This window comes from Rhinatrema bivittatum, chromosome 4, assembly GCF_901001135.1.
Source record: "Rhinatrema bivittatum chromosome 4, aRhiBiv1.1, whole genome shotgun sequence".
In the NCBI taxonomy this organism is placed as follows: Eukaryota; Metazoa; Chordata; class Amphibia; order Gymnophiona; family Rhinatrematidae; genus Rhinatrema; species Rhinatrema bivittatum.
Genome location: NC_042618.1, coordinates 227356788 through 227377807, shown reverse-complemented (window position 1 = coordinate 227377807; position 21020 = coordinate 227356788). Strand labels below are relative to the sequence as shown.

At 46.2% G+C, this 21020-nt stretch overlaps 1 protein-coding gene across 3 annotated transcripts in view; it reads left to right on the top strand.

Annotated features, from left to right (window-relative positions):
- The window catches only part of MANSC1 (MANSC domain containing 1), a 29860-nt gene extending 24363 nt beyond the window's left edge, over positions 1–5497 (top strand). For all 3 annotated transcript variants that reach the window (XM_029599797.1, XM_029599799.1, XM_029599798.1), the window contains exon 5: positions 4032–5497. In XM_029599797.1, the coding sequence (XP_029455657.1) occupies positions 4032–5371 (1340 nt within the window). In that variant the 3' untranslated portion in view covers positions 5372–5497. The remainder of the gene's footprint in view (positions 1–4031) is intronic.
- The last annotated feature ends 15523 nt before the right edge of the window (positions 5498–21020 follow it).

The window sequence follows — 21020 nt, the reverse complement described above, 5'->3', positions numbered from 1 at the left end:
TGTAAAGATCCTTTGGATTTCTGCACCCCCAATGCATGACTCTGCATTTCTTGGCATTGAATCCCCAGCTGCCAAATATTTGACCACTCCTCAAGCTTTCTTAGATCAATTTTCATTCTCTCCACTCTTGTTGCAGATCTTTGTATCATCCTCAAAAAGACAAGTCTTTCTTTCTAACCCTTCCACTATGTCACTTGGAAATATATCGAACAAAACCAGCCCTAGAACCAACCGTCCTCCTCCAAGATCTTCTTTGGTGAACCCTGGACTGAAGTATTGATTTAATATTTCTGCTTTTTCCTTTCGCCACACAACGACCCTTGTCTTCTTTCAATCTTATAATCCCACCTCTAGTCTTCCTTCTTTCTCTGAAAAATCACCTCTCTTTACATCTCCAGTAATCCTTTCTTCCACTCGAGCTTTTAACATCCTGATTTCTTTCCTCATCTCTTTCAGCTTCACCAGATATTCTCACCTGTGCTCCTCTTGTTGAGTTCCTTTGTACTTTTTGAATGCTAATCTTTTTGCCTTTATTTTTTCAGCCACTTCTTTAGAGAACCTTATCAGTTTTCTTTTCCTCTTTTATTCACTTTTCTTACATAAAGATTTGTTGAATTTATTATAGCTTCTTTTAATTTGGTCCACTTTTGTTGCACTTCACCCATTTTCTCCCAGTCTTCTAGTCCCTTCTCAACTTACTTCCTTATTTCCATAAAATTTGTGTTTTTGAAATTTAAAACTTTGATCTTCGTGTAAGTTCTCTCCGTCTTGGCTGCTATATCAAACCATACTATCTGATGGTCACTGGTGCTCAGGTGGGCACCTACCCGGCCATAGGAGATTCTATCTCCATTTGTAAACATCAGGTTTAAAATCGCTTCTCCCTTCATGAGTTCATCACCATTTGCTAAGCAGAACACTTTAAAGGGCATCCACAGAAATCATTCTTTTCAGTCTAAGTTATAGGAACAATTTGCATGTACTGCAGACAAATGCAGAACTTGAAAATAATCTTTTTCTTTTTTTTACAAATAATATTCCTCAATGTACTAAGCCAACTTTTTATTTTATTTTTTTAAATAAAATCTTGTTGTGCAGTACTTCCATTTAAAGCAGTGTTGTGATCTAAAAGCTCAAAATATAAAACTTACTTGGATCCTATTGCTTCCTTCTTATATTTTATTCTTAGGCAACCTTTTGTAAGCAGTGTTTCCTTATATTTTTACTCTATTTTTTAAACAAAAGGTGCACAGCTTTTGTTATGGCTGCCATACCTGGTTTAAGGATTCTTCTCTAGTTGTTCTTGCTGTGGTCATATGTTATTATATGGATCAGAGTGAAGCCTGTATGCGATTTTAATAAGGATCACCTTAGCAGCGCCCTAGCTTACGTACATGGTTACCATTATAAATCAAAGAAGGACCTTTTACTTCAAACAAAAATTTCAATGATTTCTCAATATCTCCATTTCAAACTTTTCTGCTACAGAACTGACAGGTGTGAGACCCCCTGAAGGAAGAGAAGAGTGGGTGCTCTTAGCCTCCATACTATGCAGAGTGTTTCCCTCAAACAGAATAGATTTAACTATTTACCTGAGTTCTCTCTATCCATTTATTTGTCTTACAGGATTTGTATAAGAACATGCCATACTGGGTCAGACCAAGAGTCCATCAAGCCCAGCATCCAGTCGTTGCTTGTGATCTTAGCTGCTGATGATGTTTGGTCATTGGAGGCATTTGTTAGATGTTGAACGATATTGAAAAGCATTTTTGGGTTATGTTGGCATTTGTTTATTTTGCTCGACTAGAAATCTTTCTTTGCTTTGTGGATAAGTTTTTTGTAGTCCACTAAGTGTGAATGGTAGGCGTTAAGTAGTGTGATTGTTTTGTTGTTCCTCCATGTTTTTTCTATCTTTCTGAGTTCACATTTGGCTGATCTGATGCCATCATTATACTATTGGTTCTGGTGTTTAGGGTTTTTTATAGTTTCGTTATCAAGGGGTTTATCTTGTCTGATATAGTTTTAGTGATGGTGAGCCAGGAGGAAGTGGTGTTTCCTGCATTAGAAAGGTCTATGTTTGTTAGTGCTATTTGAAGATTTTCTTGAAGTGTCTCACTGCAAAAAGGGGGCCGGTAGGAGAAGGATTTGGATGGGTTTTTTATTTTAGTAAATTTACTGTTGGAAGTCAGATTGGAGTGGATTATAGAGTGGTCTGACCAGGGAATGATTGTAATCTTTGTTTGGTTGGTAGCCCATACCAGTATTGATGAAGATGAGGTCTAGAGTGTGTATGTCAGTATTGATGAAGATGAGGTCCAGAGTGTGACCAGCTTTGTGAGTTGGGCCATTGATGACTTGACTGAGGCCTAGGGATGAGAGAGCGTCTGTAATTAATTTGCATGTGTGGGAGTGGGGGATGGTGTCAAAATGGTTGTTAAAGTCTCCTAATAGGATGAATGGTTTGTTGATTGTTAGTTTGGTTAAGATGAATTCTATAAGTGGTGAGCAGTTCCGATCCAGTGAATTGGCGGGCAATATACAAGAAAGATTTGTAGTTTTGGTGAGTCAACTAGTGCAATTTCCAGTGGTGTGTAGGTGTTGGTAGGATGTAGTTTCATCTGATTAGCATTAAACCTCCACCTTTCTTTTTTAGTCTGGGGATTGAAAATATTTTGTAGGTAGGGTTATTAATTTGGTTGGTCAAGACTTGGTCGGTGTTTTTTATCCATGTTTCTGTGATGGTTATGAAATCTGGCTTGTAATCATTGAGTAGGTTGGTGATGATGGGTATTTTCTTTATTATAAATTGTGCATTGAAGAGTAGGAACGATAGAGCTAAGTAACTTGTGTAGGATTTAGTGTTGATGAGCGTGGTGTTTGTGTGTTGGTACTCACAGTCTTTCTTTGTTTTTCTACTTGTTACATTCTGTGGGTTATCCATGTTTAGTTCTTTTTGTGTGTCTTGAAGTGGCTGATGGCATTGGCTGATGACGTTGGATTGATAGGTTTCCTTTTCATGTGTATTGTAGAAATGTGTTTTTCGGGTTTGTTGAATATACAATTGTTAGCACTAAGGTTTGCACTAAGGGGTGCACAAAGGGGAGTGCTCCTTTGTCGCACTCCTTCGGCGCGCGACATAACGGCGTGTGACGCCTGGGGAGCACGCCCTTCTTCCCTCGTTGCCCGGGCACTTCCTGATGAGGTCACCCAGGGGCGGGCCCTATCTCCCTGGAGGCCGCTGTTGCGGCGGCTCTCCCTCCGCTCCTGGAGTCCGCCGATGCTGTCCTCTCCAGCCGGAGCTGGATCGTGCTGGTGGTGTTGTCAGCGCTGCCTGTAGACTCTATATGTATATTTGTGTGTGTGAATATATATATATATGTGTGTGTGTGTGTATATATATATATATATAAAATGAGGGTGGTATCTGTCAGGGACAATGTTGTTTTCCAACATGCAGACTTTACAGGGGCTCTGGAAAGCACAGCCATGCAGCTGGAGGAAGGCTGCAGGACACCTAGAGATTGACTAGTAGAGGAGAGGGAAAGGGAGAGATTGTATGCTGAGCGTCAGGCTGGGGAGACAGTGTGATGAGCACTTAGAATTAAACATGTCCTCTGACTTTTTAACAGGTCTCTACCATTATTTTTATAAACATATTTGGTTTTATTTTTATTATTATGGTTTTATTTGAATTATTGAGCACTGCCCTAGACAGCTGGGGATGTGATCAATAAGTATGTTAAATAAATAAAATATCCCTTTCTATGATCATTGCAATTCAGCAAAATTTGATTTTCTTGAGATGTTCATCCTATAGCCGGTGGGTAATTTGGGCTTAGTGGGAGAGCACCGTGTAGAATTCTAAGGTGTGGACAATGCTATATAGTTTCTTGTAACATTTTTCTTTCCGCAGCTTGTCAAAAAAGCAGCAAAATGAATATTTTCTGATCCAAGATGTAGTCAGTTCATAAGTATTTAGATTCTGTAATTAGAGTGAATCATTTAAAAACATGTAATTTTTTATTTTTCAGCTGAACAACCTTTGGGAGGTCTTACAGATCAAGACTTGGACATGCATGAAAATCCATCTTCTTCACAAGTAGTTTCTTCTGACTCCAAACACCTAGCAGGCAATCAGGATCCTCTTAATGATTTACATAAAGCTGTCACTTCTCAGATTCTTGACCTGACAGAAGATATAAAGATGGATTTAAAGAAGACTGATGATTCACACAAGGAAGGAATTTCCCCAAATGAAGATGAAGGTTATGATGGAAACCAGAGCACATCTACCAAGAAACAGACTTTGCAAAGGACCAATTTATTTATTTCACCAACTAAAGGTGTCATCACTAGTCGACTTACTATTGCATCTACATCTCTACCCACTACCCAAGCCACCACCACCAGTCAGGCCATGACCACTACTCAGCCTACAACTGTTGCTAGCACAACTACTATTCAATCCACAACCACATCCACTACCACTGCTCAGCCTACAACCACCTCCACCACAACTACTACTCAAGCCACAACCACCACTCAGCCTACAACTACCTCCACCACAACTACTACTCAAACCACGACCATAATCACTACTCAGCCTACAACCACCTCCACCACAACTACTACTCAAGCTACGACCACAACTACCAGTCAACCCACCACCTCCACCACAACCACTTCTCAACCCACCCCCACCACAACTACTATTCGAGCCACAACCACATCCACTACAACCACTCCCATCCCCACCACAACTACTACTCGAGCCACAACCACACCCACTACAACCACCACTCAACCCACCACCACCTCCAAGATAACTACTACTCAAGCCACCACCACAACCACCACTCAACCCACCACAGTGCCCACTACCACTCAGTTCAGCACTACAACTACCACTCAGCCCACCACCTTTACTATACCACAACACCCATCTTTGACTACTACTTCCACAGTTACTCCTAAAACTCAACTTACCTCTACAACTTCAAAATACCCTTTTTCAAAAGAATTCAAAATAGACTCTTCAAATGCAAGCTTAAGATCACCTACCACTAGACCTGTGTCATTTTCATATATTGCTTTGGCTAATATTAATTCAACTGCTTCATTGAAAACTATAAATCAAATTAATGAGCAGATAAATTCAAAAGAAGATCAAATTGGTCAAAGACGAGGAGGTGGAAACAGTGCTGAGTCTCAACCTAGTGACAAGAGTGGCCTGGTAGCTGCTTTGTGTTTTGGGGTGGCATTTTTGTTATTGATTACAGTACTGATAGGTAGATCAGTCGTAGAATCACTCCAGAGAAGACACTATTCTAGATTAGACTACCTGATCAATGGAATATATATTGATACCTAAGATTGGAGAATGGATGAGACCTTGTGGAGTGAATGTGGTTTTTGTAGTGAAAACTGAAAAAGTCTTTATACGTGGGAGGTTTGGGAGAGTTACAGGTTTGATATCATTAAACTAATGGATGTGAAATCATAAGCTTCATTGTTGTAATTGCAGATCCTTTACTGCTAACTACTTAATAAAACAACACCATCACAAAATGTGGCACACAAAAAATTAGAGGTAAAAACGTACCACCCACCCTAAAGTCTAAAGAACAAATGGGGAGGGAACAAAAGTAAAGCAAATATTTTATAGTATCTCAACATCCAAAAGAGGTGAAAATATTCAATATATTTAAAATAGTGGGATTAAAAGACCCTATATCAAGTTCTAAGTATATAAACAACCTTAATCTTGCAACCAAAATGATAAAGGGGATGGAACAGCTCCCCTATGAGGAAAGACTAAAGAGGTTAGGACTTTTCAGCCTGGAGAAGAGACAGCTGAGGGGGATATGATAGAGATGTTTAAAATCATGAGAGGTCTAGAACAGGTAAATGTGAATCGGTTATTTACTCTTTCTGATAATAGAAGGCCTAGGGGGCACTCCATGAAGTTAGCTTGTGGCACATTTAAAACTAATCGGAGAAAGTTCTTTTTCACTCAACGCACAATTAAACTCTGGAATTTGTTGCCAGAGGATGTGGTTAGTGCAGTTAGTGTAGCTGGGTTTAAAAAAGGATTGGATAAGTTCTTGGAGGAGAAGTCCATTACCTGCTATTAATTACGTTGACTTAGAAAATAGCCACTGCTATTACAAGCAACAGTAGCATGGGATAGACTTAGTGTTTGGGTACTTGCCAGGTTCTTATGGCCTGGATTGGCCACTGTTGGAAACAGGATGCTGGGCTTGATGGACCCTTGGTCTGACCCAGAATGGCATGTTCTTATCTTCTTAACCTTATCCTTACAGTCCAACTTTAATTCCAAAAATTATTGTAAAATTGTATGAAAAAGCCTAATGTACCTTCAAAATGAAAAAAATAGGTATACAAACCTGACTGTGGCTGTTGTTTCGGCCTTCCCTTTACATAAATCACAAATATTGGTTCATAGTTGTCAAAGTTTGTAAATGTATCAAAGGGCTGCCATGGGAAGTTTAAAAACATTTAAAATTCATGGACTACAGGCAGACTGAACAGCTACCACGTTTAAAATATGTGCACAAATATGTGGATCCTGAAATGGTATTTACAATATTCAGCGGCTTAAGATTAGAAGGGACCCATATTTTGAGGCTTTAGTCCTTAGAAAAAAATACAAACGTAGATCTCAAAAAATGTCATATAATTGTAAAGCATGCCAATACTTAAACAAAACATGTTTAATCTCTTGAGCCTTCATAGAAAAATAGAGTGCACACCAAAGGATTTTTCTCATTATCACACTGTGATGCTGTAATCAGTCGATATGCCCCCCCCCCCCCCAAGCCAAGATAGGCTGGGTGAGAATAGTGGGTTCTAACTGGAGCAGGGGAAGAGTGCCTTCTCCCTGCGATGGCTACCTTTCCCTCAGATTGAGCTGTCAGATGCTGACAGTTGGCAGGACTTGGATAGGAACAACAGAAAATACAAGACTCACTAAAATAATGTAGAACCCAAACCTGGAGACGTAAAGGTGCCCACAGAAGCAGTGTAGGACCATGGAAGGAGACTGATACACAAAGCAAACTAGGATCAAACAGTAACATAGGATACATGGAGCAATCTAGAACCAAGCATGAACACTGGAGGCACAAAGCAATCTAGGAGGAAACAGGAACACAAAACATAGGACCAAATGTAAGACCAAGTTCTGACAAAGTGCAGATTGTCAGCCTGTAATATAACTGAATCCAAACAGGAGCAAGATAGCTGCCAGCAGGATGTTTGGGCCATAGATCTGAGAGGTCTAACAAGAGTGTCCACATAGAACAAGATGACTGCCAGCAAGAAGTATGGGCTATAGAGCTAAGAGGACTGAACAGATAGTCCAACAAGTCCATTGAGACCTTCTGCTGGGGGGAGGCAAGAACTGCCCAATAGGCATCAAATTCACCCCTCCCCCCTAAAAGGGCAGACTCCAGATGCCATCAAGACTGCCAAGATCCCAGATCTGCCTCAGGGAGGCACATAGAGATGGAGTCAGAATCAGGCCCAGAAATGGTTGGCCCAAAGTCAAAGACAGCTACCACTAGGACACCTGGAGCTGGACCTGAAGTCACTAATGTGACATGAACAGGTACTTAATTTGGAGAGATGAATGGAACCAGATTCTCTGGTGCAGGATCTGGAGTTGCTGAGATTACTGCAACCAGACTGTCTAGTATGGGATCAGGAGTTGCTGAGGATCTAGCCCCAGATTCAAAATCACTAAGATGAGTGGAACCAGGGCCAGTGTTGCCAGAAATGGAGTCAATGAAACAATTGTGGCTAGATTTTCTGGTACAGGAACTAGAGCCACTGAGATGACTGGAACTGTATTCTTTGATACAGGAGTTGGAGTTGCTGAAATGACTTGAGCTAGAGCTGATTCAAAGCTGTGCTGGAGGCATGATACAGGATTTTGTCTTGATGTTCTGATGGCTGGGGTAGATTCCTTCAAGATAGCCAAATGTAGATCCTGGAGCATATCTGCTAGGGCGTCCACAGGATCTGCTTTGTCTGGAGTAGCTGCAGCAGGACAAGAACTGGCTTAATACTGAGAAAACCGGAGCTGGATTAACCAATATGAGAACTAGAGCTAAAGCTATACAGACATGAAGCCGCTGGATTCACTAGAGTCAGAGCTGAACAGTCAGCAGGCCCTGGATTCACTTAAGTTGGAGCTGTTAAGACACTAGTCACTAGTGCAAGCTGCTGGAACTGAAGAACAGTGTTTCCCAACCTTCTCCTTGAGACACACCTAACCAATTGGATTCTCAGGATTTTCACAATGAATATACATGAGCTAGATTTACTTCTCCTAGGACAAGCAGGATGGTAGTCCTCACATGTGAGTGACATCATCCGATGGAGCCAGACACGGAAAACTTTTGTCAAAGTTTCTAGAAGCTTTGATCAGCACACTGAGCATGCCCAGCATGCTGTTATCCGTGTGTCCATGGAAAGTCCCCCTTCAGACTCTTCTTTTCCACAGTGCAGTTGCCTTGCAGTCGTGGAGCTCTTCAGTTTCTTGTTTTCTTGAACAAGTTTGCCTTCTTGCTGCTTTTCCTCGTCATGTTCCCCTTTGTGGTCGGTGCCTCCCCGGTCTGGTAGTTTGTCTATTACACTCATTTTCCCAACTTTGCTGTCGATTCCCGACTTTCACCTTGCGGTGTTCGCCGGGCATCGACCACACGCCGGGTGTTTTTATGGCGTTGACCAGTTTTCATCAGTGCCCCCAGTGCTCAAGGACCATGTCTATCACGGATCTGCATGAGGTTTGCATCCTCTGCCTGGGGGCCTCGCATGACGCCCGTGAGTGCCATCTGTGTGATCAGATGACCTCCAAAGGGAGTCAGGCGCACCTGGATAAGATGGAGAAACTTTTCGGGGTCCTAAAGTCTGCTCCTTCTACTCCTGCATCGGTGCCATCGACGCAGAGAGGTCAAGGGGAACCTTTGGATACGCTTCCACTGTCTAATCCTCTTGCTAGTACCTCCAAGGATTGAGGAAATGGTGACAGATCGTTGATGGACTGTCTGCTCTCCTGGACATTGGGATCTTCTGCTTCCTCGGGGAAAGCCTGGGCGAGCACCGGAGAAGATCCCGCAAGCACCGCCATCAGTCGCCATCGATGCATGGCACCGGTTCCGGCTCAGCTTTGGCACCTCCCAAGCTGCCTTCAAAGTGACACCGGCCATCGGAGACCCCATCCGCCGATGCCTCTGGTAGTCCTCAGCATTCCCCACAGACACCAGGAAAGAGCTGATAACGCCACGTCCCCCTCCGTCAGTCCAGACCACTCTGGACTTTCAGGAGGAGTTGGACGTGGTGCTAGATGCTGGTGCCACCAGCTCCCATACCGGTGCCCGAGCTTCCGCCCTCAATGCTAGCATCCACAGCAACCACAGATGCCCCCCACTGGAGCAATCCCGATTCTCGGCTCCTCCGAGGATGAAGATACGGCCGGTACCGTGTTTCCCAGACCACGGTTCCCAGAGCCTGTGCCAGGTCTCTCCGGCCTATCACAGCCTCCAGTTCCCTCGAAGTCAGGGGGAACCATCGATGCCTGTGATCCCCTTGAGGCCTCCGAAGCCATCGGAGCCCAGGATTGATACCCCTCACGGACCTCACCCTCAACATGCTGGTCCCAGTGAGGAAGAGGGCCCTTACAACCCTTGGGGTGATGACTCCAAGGACTCGTCCTCAGATTATTCGGACAACCCCCTCTCGGAGCCCTCTCCAGAGGAGGAGCTACGCCAGTTGCCCCCCAAGGATTTGTCCTTTACGGGGTTTGTCAGGGCAATGGCTGAAGCCATTCCCTTTCAGTTCCTTACAGAGGAGGATGCACAACATAAGATGCTGGAGGTCCTCCAGTTAGTTGATGCTCCTAAGGAAATCAGGGCAGTTCCTATCCACAATATTTTTAAGGACCTCCTCCTCCGCATGTGGGAGTATCCCATTTCTATCTCCCCCATCAGTAGAAAGGCCAATGCCAGCTAGATGGTGCAGCAGGCTGTGGGGTTTGAGATGAAGCACCTCCCCCACCAGTCGGTGGTTGTGGAGTCTGCCTTAAAGAAGGCCTGGCGCTCCCGCACCCATGCTTCTGTCCCTCCAGGTTGTGAGCACAGGGAACACGATGCCCTGGGCAGGAAAGTCTTCCAGGGCGCTATGCTGGTGGCCTGCATAGCCGCTTACCAGCTTTACATGACCCAGTATAACCGCAGTCTCTGGAAAAGGGTCCAGGACTTTGCTGAGGGCCTGCCTCAACAGCAGCAAGAGGCCCTCTCGGCCATTGCCATGCTGAGTCTCAAAGCGGGAAAACATGAGTTGTGTTCCACCTACGATGTTTTCAAGACAGCAGCCCACATAGTGGTGGTGGTGCCAGAAGAATGGCATGGCTCCGGGCCTCTGATCTCCGGCCGGAGGTTCAGGATCGGCTGGCTGACCTCCTCTGCATAGGTGAAAACCTCTTTAGGGACAAGGTCTGGGACGCAGTAGCGCAATTGAAGGACCATCATGATACCCTTCAGCAGCTGTCCGCTAGCGCCTCTGAAGGCCTATCCTCTGCCAGGAAATCTTCCAAGCCGAGTTCCCAGAAGCCCTTTTACCAGCAGAGAAAATATTATCCTCCAGCCTCCCGGGCTCATATGCCATGCACCAGTTCCAGGATCCATCCTCGTCAACAGCAAGCACCCAGACCCCAACCGGCACCCCAGCCAGCCCTGGCCACGGGCTTTTGACTGGCAGCGAGGGAGGGAAGGTCAGTTGACCGTATCCTGGATCCTCTGGTCGGGGGCAGGCTCTTAGGCTTCGCCCGATCACGTCGGACCGATGGGTCCATCAGGGGTACTGTCTGAACTTCAGCCGGCTCCCAGAGACCTTTCCCCCATGTCCATTGTGGGGTTTGTCCGCCCACCAGGTCATACTTCAGACGGAACTTGCTGCCCTCCTCGTGGCAGGCGCAGTGGAACCGGTCCCTCGCCATCAGCAGAGCTGAGGGTTCTATTCAAGGTATTTCCTCATTCCAAAGAGGAATGGCGGCTTGCACCCCATTCTTGACCTCCAGGCATTGAACAAGTTTCTCGTAAGAGAAAAGTTCAAGATGGTCTCTCTGGGCATGATGATCCCACTCCTCCAAAGAGGAGACTGTTATAATCTGGTGTGGTTGTAAACCCTGGACCGTAGTGAGAGTTAGTTCCACCCACAGGGAGAAGCCCTGTGAGGACTCACTGTGGTAGGCGTGGCCTCAGTAGAGATGGACACAGATAAGACAGACTTTATTGTACTGAAATTGTGGGAAATACCCACAGCATGGAGAGACACTGTCCAAAGTAGTAAAGCAGCTCAATGCAGATATCCCCGGTAGTGGCCCACAGAGCAGGGTACGCCAGGGAAGTCTCCTGATGGTAACTCTCTGGAGGGATCCGGTAGTGGCCCGTAGGGCGGGGTATACCAAGGATCAGCAGGTAGAAGTCCAGAGAGGTGCAAAAGGTCAGCAGAGTGAAGAAAGTGTTGGTACTTACTCCGGAGTGTAGAAGGGTAGCTGGAATTAGCACTGTAGTGGTCCGAGGCTCGGGGTACGCCGGCGGTTCCTTCAGCTAGGAGGTAGAAGCAGAAGTAGAATTCACTAGGCTGAGCTCACAATTAGGAAGATAAGAATCTCCAGGCAGGAAGGCCCTCCAAGGAGCGGATAGCCAGAACTTAACAAGGCCCCCGAGGAGCGGGTACCTAAGGCGTTCTAGTTCAGGAAGTAGTGAAGCGAAGTGTCTCCAAATGGAGTGGAATAAGCAGGAATGAAGTCCTTGCTAACTCGTAGGAAGTTTAGGCTGGCTGGGTTAAATACATCAAGCGGGTGATGTCATGCGGAGGGGACGCCCCCGAGGTTCCCGCCATGATGTCAATAAGAGAGGGCCTGGCGTGCGCGTGTGCCCTAAGTAATCCCCGACTCAAGATGGGGGACAGGATTGCCCATGCCATACCAGGGATGCCGAGGAAGGCGGCGTTTGCAGGCTGAGGCCGCCATGGCCTTGAGAATCGCTGTAGCAGGGAAAAGAGAGGTGAGCAGCAAAGGTCACAGCCGGGTGCAAGAGACTGGCTTTGCTCCCTCAAGCTCACACATTGCAATTGTCCTAGCCACCGGAAGTACCTCCATTTTGTGGTGAGGAAAGCAGATTACCAGTACAAAGTGCTGCCCTTCAGGCTGGCATTGCCCCCCCCCCCCCCCCCCCGGTATTTTTACCAAATGCCTAGCGGTGGTGGCCGCCTACCTCAGGCATCACTCAGTGCACGTGTTTCCCTACCTGGACTGGCTGGTTAAGAGCAACTCCCGCTCCAGAGCCTTGCATGCTCTGGCCTTGATGGTGCAGACGCTGAAGACAGTGGGGTTTGTTATAAACTTCCCCAAGTCTCAACTCTGCTCATCTCATCAACTGGACTTCATAGGCCCCAGGCTAGACATGGTGCAGGCAAAAGCTTTTTTGCCCAGAGACCGGGCAATCGCCCTTGCCTCGCTGGCTATCCTTGTCCGGAACAGCCAAAGGGTGTCAGCTCGCCTTCTGCTCTGCCTGCTGGAACACATGGCGGCCTCCATCCATGTGAAGCCCCCTGGCTCGCCTCTGCATGAGGAGAGCCCAGTGGACCCTACAGTCCTGGTGGCAACAGGCTTTTCAGGCTCTTAAGGCTCCTGTCACAATTACGGACCCTCTAAGAGTGTCACTATCATGGTGGGAAGATCTTTCCAACCTGGAAAAAGGGCTTCCCTTCCAACTCTCTCCGCCTCAAGTGTTCCTCACCACCGATGCTTCCCCTCAAGGCTGGGGAGCCCATGTGAACAGTATCCACATGCAAGGTCTCTGGACTGCCTCCAAAGCCCGCTCTCAGAAAAACTTCCTGGAGCTGCGAGCAATTCGGTACACTCTGTGGGCATTCAGTGACCTGTTGGTGTCCAAGGACATACTGATTCAGACGGACAACCAAATTGCAATGTGATATGTCAACAAGCAGGGTGGCATGGGTTCGTTCCTCCTCTGCCACGAGGCAGTACAAGTGTGGACCTGGGCCCTTTTACAGGGTTTGTCTCTGTGAGTGAACTACCTGCCAGGTCATCTCAACATGCTAGCAGACCGTTTGAACCGCTCCTTCGAACCGCACAAGTGGTCCCTCAACCCAGAGGTGGCGGTGGCACTGTTTCACCAGTAGGGTATGCCAAATGTGGATCTCTTTGCCTCCCCTCACAACCACAAGGTGAACAGGTATTACTCCCTGGTGTCAGGGGACAATCATCCGGCCTGCGATGGCTTCTCCCTCCACTGAGGGAAGGGCCTGTTATACGTGTACCCCCCTCTACCACTCCTCTTGAGGACTCTGCTGAAGCTTCAGCAGAACAAGAGGACCATGATACTCGTGGCACCTTCTTGGCTCTGACAGGTCTGGTTTCTGCTTCTGCAGGACCTGTCAGTGAGGACACCCATTCGGCTGGAGACAGCACCCGATCTCATCTTCCAGAATCAGGGCACCTTGCGCCATCCGAACCTCTGGGCACTGGCCCTCATGACTTGGATGTTGAGCGCATAGTCCTCCAGCCTCTGGAACTGTCAGACTGTCTCCCAGGTCCTGGTGGCATCCCAAAAGCCCTCAACCAGGAAGCCCTACAGCTTGAAGTGAAAAAGGTTTTCTGTTTGGTGCAAGGGCTATGATTTGGACCCTTTCTTATGTCCCTTCCCCTGGCTGTTGGACTACCTGTGGCATCTGTCCGAGTCTGGGCTTCAGACTAGCTAAGAGCGCACCTCAGCGCCATCAGCATGTACTATCGAGGTGTAGGCTGGCATGCCCATTTCGTTCCAACCCTTAGTGGGCCACTTCATGCGGGGCCCTCCTCCAGCTGAAGCCCCCTCTTCGGCCTCCGGTTGCATCTTGGGACCTTAATGTTGTCCTGGTGCAGCTCATGCGTCCTCCATTTGAGCCACTGCACTCCTGAGACCTGAAGTTCCTCACCTGGAAAGTCATATTCCTAGTGGTGATTACTTCAGCTCTTAGGGTCAGTGAGCTTCAGGCTCTGGTTCATGATCATGTGGTTTTGCATATGCATCAGAAGTTTCTGCCCAAGGTTGTGACTGATTTTTATATCAATCAGTCCATCGTTTTACCCACCTTCTTTCTGAGGCCTCATTTCCACCAGGGGGAACGGGCTCTTCAAAGCTTTTGATACGGTTCCGCACAGGAGACTGGTGAATAAAACGAGAAGCTTAGGAGTGAGTGCCGAGGTGGTGACCTGGATTGCAAATTGGTTGATGGACAGAAGACACTGTGTGATGGTAAATGGTACTTTCTCTGAAGAGAGAGTGGTTTTAAGTGGTGTACCTCAAGGATCGGTGTTGGGACCGGTCCTGTTCAATATCTTTGTGAGCGACATTGCGGACGGGATAGAAGGTAAGGTTTGTCTTTTTGCGGATGACACTAAGATCTGCAACAGAGTGGACACGCCGGAAGGAGTGGAGAGAATGAGACGGGATTTAAGGAAACTGGAAGAGTGGTCGAAGATATGGCAGCTGAGATTCAATGCCAAGAAGTGCAAAGTCTTGCATATGGGGAGTGGAAATCCGAATGAACTGTATTTGATGGGGGGGGGAAAGGCTGATGTGCACGGAGCAGGAGAGGGACCTTGGGGTGATAGTGTCTAATGATATGAAGTCTGCGAAACAATGCGACAAGGCGATAGCAAAAGCCAGAAGAATGCTGGGCTGCATAGAGAGAGGAATATCGAGTAAGAAAAGGGAAGTGATTATCCCCTTGTACAGGTCCTTGGTGAGGCCTCACCTGGAGTACTGTGTTCAGTTCTGGAGACCGTATCTACAAAGAGACAAAGACAAGATGGAAGCGGTACAGAGAAGGGCGACCAGGAAGGTGGAGGATCTTCATCGGATGACGTACGAGGAGAGATTGAAGAATCTAAATATGTACACCCTGGAGGAAAGGAGGAACAGGGGTGATATGATTCAGACTTTCAGATACTTGAAAAACTTTAATGATCCAAAGACAACGACAAACCTTTTCCGTAGGAAAAAAATCAGCAGAACCAGAGGTCACGAGCTGAGGCTCCAGGGAGGAAGACTAAGAACCAATGTCAGGAAGTATTTCTTCATGGAAAGGGTGGTGGATGCCTGGAATGCCCTTCCGGAGGAAGTGGTGAAGTCTAAAACTGTGAAGGACTTCAAAGGGGCGTGGGATAAACACTGTGGATCCATCAAGTCTAGTGGGCATAAATAGAGAGGAGGCAGCAAACACTGCACGGAGCGGCAGTAGCCACTGAGGCATTCACAGAGCGGGATGCCAGTGGCCAGTAGTTGGTGTTCCACCTTCAGGCAGCAAAACACTGCACGGAGCGGCAGTAGCCACTGAGGCATTCATGGAGCGGGATGCCAGTGGCCAGTAGTTGGTGTTCCACTTTCATGCAACAAAACACTGCACGGAGCGGCAGTAGCCACAGAGGCATTCACGGAGCGGGATGCCAGTGGCCAGTGGTTGGTGTTCCACCTTCACGGAGCGGAAGGATGGAGGGCTGCCATCTCAAAAAACAAAAAAAAAAAACAAACAAACAAGCAAACAAAACAGGGGTGGGTAAGGGGCAGGGGTGTGGCCTACTGGTTGCGGCGGTTGCTACCCCTGATTGAGCTGGATGTTCACTAGGATGGCGCTGCTCTCTGCATTTGTGGAGGGGTGGAAGGGAATTGGGGCCAGAGGGTGCTGGAAGCCAATAGAGATGGGTGGGAGGGAGAAAAAGGGGGGGGGGGGGAAATGGATAAACTGCGTAGCTTGTTGGGCAGACTGGATGGGCCGTTGGTCTTCTTCTGCCGTCACTTCTATGTTTCTATGTTTCTATGTAAAAGGGCCTTGGCTTTCTGCCTCAATCACACAGCCGGCCACAGGCTCTTCATGTCCTTTAGTTCCAATTGGCTGGGAGTGGCAGTGAATAAACAGACCTTGTCAAACTGGCTGGCGGATTGTATCACCTTCTGCTATGCACAGGCAGGCCTTCTGCTCACCGACAGAGTAAAGGCTCACCTTGTGCGGGCTATGGTGATGTTGGTGGCAAATTTGCTGCAGTCCTCATTGTTAAGATCGGCCGGGCCACAACCTGGAGTTCTCTTCACATGTTGCAGCTCATTATTGCTTGGATAAAGATGGACATCAGGACAGTGCCTTTGGTCAATCAGTCTTGTGCAACCTGTTCCAGGCTTCAACCCAACTCTTTCTGCCTTTGTGGTAACCAGGCAGTTCCCTGCTCTTCCACAGCACCGTAGTTGTGTTATGCCCATTGGCACTTTGTTCGATTGCTACTGGTCTCTCCTGTTCGCAGGGGCAGTCTGGAGCTTGGTATTCACCCACATGTGAGGACTACCATCCTGCTTGTATTAGGAGAAAGCGCAGTTGCTTACCTGTAACAGGTGTTCTCCTAGAACAGCAAGATGTTAATCCTCAGGAATCCCGCCCGCCTTCCCTTTGGATTTGGGTTTTCCTTTTGGTTTCTTATTTTATTTTTCGCTCGTATTTTTCATCTATATTATGAGACTGAAGAGGGACCTCGCATGGACACGTGGATAGCAGCATGTTCGGCATGCTCAGTGTGCTGGTCAAAGCTTCTAGAAACTTTGACAAAAGTTTTCCATGCTGGGCTCCATCGGATGATGTCATCCATATGTGAGGACTAACATCCTGCTGTCCTAGGAGAGAACCTGTTACAGGTAAGTAACTGCGCTATACCCAAGAAAGGTTCAATGTGCTGCAGCAATCAAAAAAGCAAATAGAATGTTAGGAATTATTAGGAAAGGAATGGTGAATAAAACTGAGAATGTCATAGTACCTCTATATCACTTCATGGCGAGACCACACCTTGAGAACTGGGTGCAATTCTGGTCACTGCTGTATAAGAGTGGCCTTACAATTTCTCTGTAACTTGTGTGGGACCAGATGTCTAGCCTGGTCCACCTTAATTGCCAGAGAGAGTTAGAGCTCTGTGGACGGGACCCTGCTGAACAGGAATATGAATGTGAGCTCAACTGGGAATAGACAGGCCCTGCAACTCCAGGAGAAGACAACTCCTGAAATATAACTGTCCTGAAGTGAAGCTGTGAGTACACTGCTAGAGGTAAGCAGTCTGCATATTGTGAATGCTGATGTGATTAATAAAGTGGAATCTTTTAAGAAAGCAGGCTGGAGTCAGTTTTGTATATATCTCCAGCCTAAGAAAGTACTCTGCTATCCCACACCTCATCTCAAAAAAGATGTAGTTAGTTGCACTGGAAAGGTTCAGAGAAGGGAGACCAAAATGATGGAGCGGCTCCTCTATGAGGAATGGCTAAAGAGGTTAGGGTTGGAGAAAAGGCAGCTGAGGGGGTATATGAACAAGGTCTATAAAATCATGAGAGGACTAGAATAGGTAAATGCGCACTGGTTATTTACTCTTTCAGATAATACAAGGACTAAGGAGCACTCCATGAAGTTAGCAAGTAGCATATTTAAAATAAACTGGAGAAAATTCTTTTTCACTTAACACACAGTTAAGCTTGGAATTCATTGCTAGAGGATGTGGTTAAGGCAGTTAGTGTAGATGAGTTTAAAAAAGATTTGGACAAGTTCCTGGAAAAGTCCATAAACTGCTATAAATCAAATTGCGTTAGGGAACAGCAACTGCTTATTACTGGAATTAATAGTATGGGATTTATTTACTATTGGATATTTGCCAGGTACTTGTATCTTGGATTGGCCACTGTTGGATGTTACGGCCGCTGGCTGCGGCGGTCCGCGACCGGGACCGGCCACTTACCCGCGGTGTCGGACTCCCCTTGGGACGCCCGCAGGAGCTGGCAGCCGCCGCTGAAGTTCTTTGCGGCTGTGCCGCTTCCAAGATGGCTGCCGCTTCTGCTGAATCCGCCCCCGCTGGGTCTCCTAGAGCCGCGCGCACGGCTGCTGAGGTAATTTAAAGGGACCATGACAGGAAATGGTCATGGCTCCTCTTTAGGACTCCTTCCTGGTATCTTGGTTCTTGGTCCTGTGAGTTCCTGTGCCTCGAGTTCTTGTTCCGCTGCCTGCTCGCCTGGTTCCTGTTCTTCTTGGTCCTTGTTCCTGATTCTCCTCTCATTGGACGGATTCTTCTGGCTTCGACCATTCCTCTGGCTTCGACCCCTGGACCAGCTTCCGACCATTCCTCTGGCTTCGAACCCCTGGACCGGCCTCCGACCATTCTTCTGCTAGTAGAATACCTCAGTCACACATGTAGAACATAGACAGACCTCACCAAATACAGAATAAAAAGACAATAAAGTATAAGCAGAAATGAAATGGAAACCTCAACAAGCTAGACTGTATGCAGAGCAACAATGGAAAAATTGAAATGCCATTCCTTAAAACAAAATCAAGGAATGTAAAACATCAATCATAGTAAAAACATACTAATAAAAGTAATATTTCAAAACAGCTGAAGAATAGAATAATAGCCAATAATTAAAAACTCATAATAATAATAACATTTCCCAAACATAAATAATATTTCAAAATAGTAGACATCAAATAACACCAAATAATTAAAGATTTTCAAATCCCCGCTTTCAATACCTGGGAACTTTTGATTTACAGTCACCCTGAGTTTCTGTGGATTATTGCAGTGGGTAGGGGGTAAGAAGAGAGGGTAGGGAGGATGAACTTTCTCCTCTTATATACACATACTATTACGTTCATGCTCTCTCTCTCACACACACATGCTCTCAGTCTTTCACACACACATACACAGATGCTCACATACATGATCCTCCGTACATGCACAAAGATGCTTTTAAGGAAGTAAAAGATGTAGACCAGTCTTCTTTAGTTTCAAAAATTTATTAGGGAGATCACGGATGAAGCAATAATAAAAATTCCAATATGACCAACACAGATATTCCACAGTGCCTGACTCTGGCCGAGTTTCACCTATAATATGAGCTGCATCAGGGGCTACAAAATAATAGTAAATCATCATTTTACTGGATAATTATACTATCATATATATATTAAGACATTCATATGTATAACAATACAGACAGATCTTTATTTTAAAATATGTAAAAATATGTTAATAAAAACAAGGAGTAACTTAAGGATACATAGGACTATATAGTATTATCATACATGCATCAATGTACAAGCCACCGGAACAGCATATAAAATTACATATGCATCATAAAGAAAAGGAAGAAAAAACCTATATAGAACTTAATAATTACCTTATGCGGTTATGTTTATAACTATCCTGGTCAAGCAGTCTTTTTACCTTTATTGTAAAATCTGTGGATAGAAAGAAGGAGTTACATCACTAAAATTTGTTTATACAAGATTAGAAAAATGTTTTTTAAAAATTAAAAGTTCTATTTTCTTAATTAGATTAATTAATAATTGTACCTTTCAGGCAACAATCAGACATGTCTCAGCAGTAGTTTACCATAATTAACAATGATTACCATCACTCAATACAGCTGTAATATTATTAACATTAAAAAAATGTATTTATCATGTCAATAACAATTAAGATCTACATATTGAGGCGGATTTTAAAAGGGTTGCACGCGCCGGGCCTATTTTGAAAAGGCCCGGTGACGCGCATAAAGCCCCAGGATGCGTGTACGTCATGGAGCTTTACAAAAGGGGCAGTCGGGGGCGTGGCATGGCGGTCCGGGAGCGGGGCGGGGTCATGCTGAAGTAAGTTTCGAGATAAGGAAAAGGTAGGAGGGAAAGGGTGTGGGAGGTAGGGGAAGGGATGGTGGGGTAGGGAACAGGGAAAGGCAGCGCGGCGCGGCGCGGGCTCGGCGCGCACAAGGTGCACAATTGTGCATCCCCTTGCATGCGCCGACCCCCGATTTTATAGCATGCACACGCATTAATAGCTGAGCGATAAATGTGCGTCTGAGACGCCCAGTGATCTGCCAATGGATGGGAAGGGGTAGGAAGGTCAGGCTAGGGGAAAAGGAAGTTCCCTCTCAGGCTGCTCCGATTTCGGAGAGGCCTAGGAGAAAACGGGGGAAGGCAGCGTGGCTCGGCGCGCACAAGGTGCATAATTGTGCACCCCCTTGTGCACGCCGACCCCAGATTTTATAACATGTGCGCGCCAGATAGCACACGCACGTGTAGGCCGCTCGCACATGTTATAAAATCTACCTCATACTCTCTCAAACGTGCACACAGATGCATGGATAAAGGTAGGGGGGGGGGGGTTTAGATAGGGGAAGGGAGGGGATGGTGAAGGGAGGACGAAAGAGAGTTCCCTCCGAGGCCGCTCCGATTTCGGAGCGGTCTCGGAGGGAACGGAGGCAGGCTGCGCGGCTCGGTGCGCGCCGGCTGCCTAAAATTGGCAGCCTTGCGCGCGCCGATCCAGGATTTTAGAGGATACGCGCGGCTATGCGCGTATCTTATAAAATCCAGCATACTTTTGTTTGCGCAAACAAAAGTATGCGATCGCGCTTTTTTTTAAAATCTACCCCATTAGGAAAGCAGGTGCTGACTTTTCAGCTCCCGATTTCCGCGCTTTATATTGCATCGACCCCTCAGTTTTGGCTGCACATTTCTGTTTATACTTTATGATCACTTTATTCTATATTTGGTGAGGGTCTGTGTTCTGTATATGGTTCGAAGCGAGGGATTCTGCTAATGTGTATCTTCTCTAAGAATCTGTTGTAGTATAGCTTAGTGTGTTTTCCACACAGAAAATGCATTGTTGTTCCAGACCCGGAGTGATATTCCAGTGTTATTTTTTCATAGATAGGGTTGTTGCTGTTTGAATTCTGGGATTTAATACTATTATAGTAAGGCACACAGGTTCTGCGTGTCTTTTCTGTAGGGTTTTGTGTTTACTTCACAAAGTGTCTTGCAGTGGAAGACATTTGTGTTGCTGTTATTTAGGTGACACTGGAATTTGAAAATTGAATTTTGTTTGATGAGTTGTGAAGGGAAAACATCCA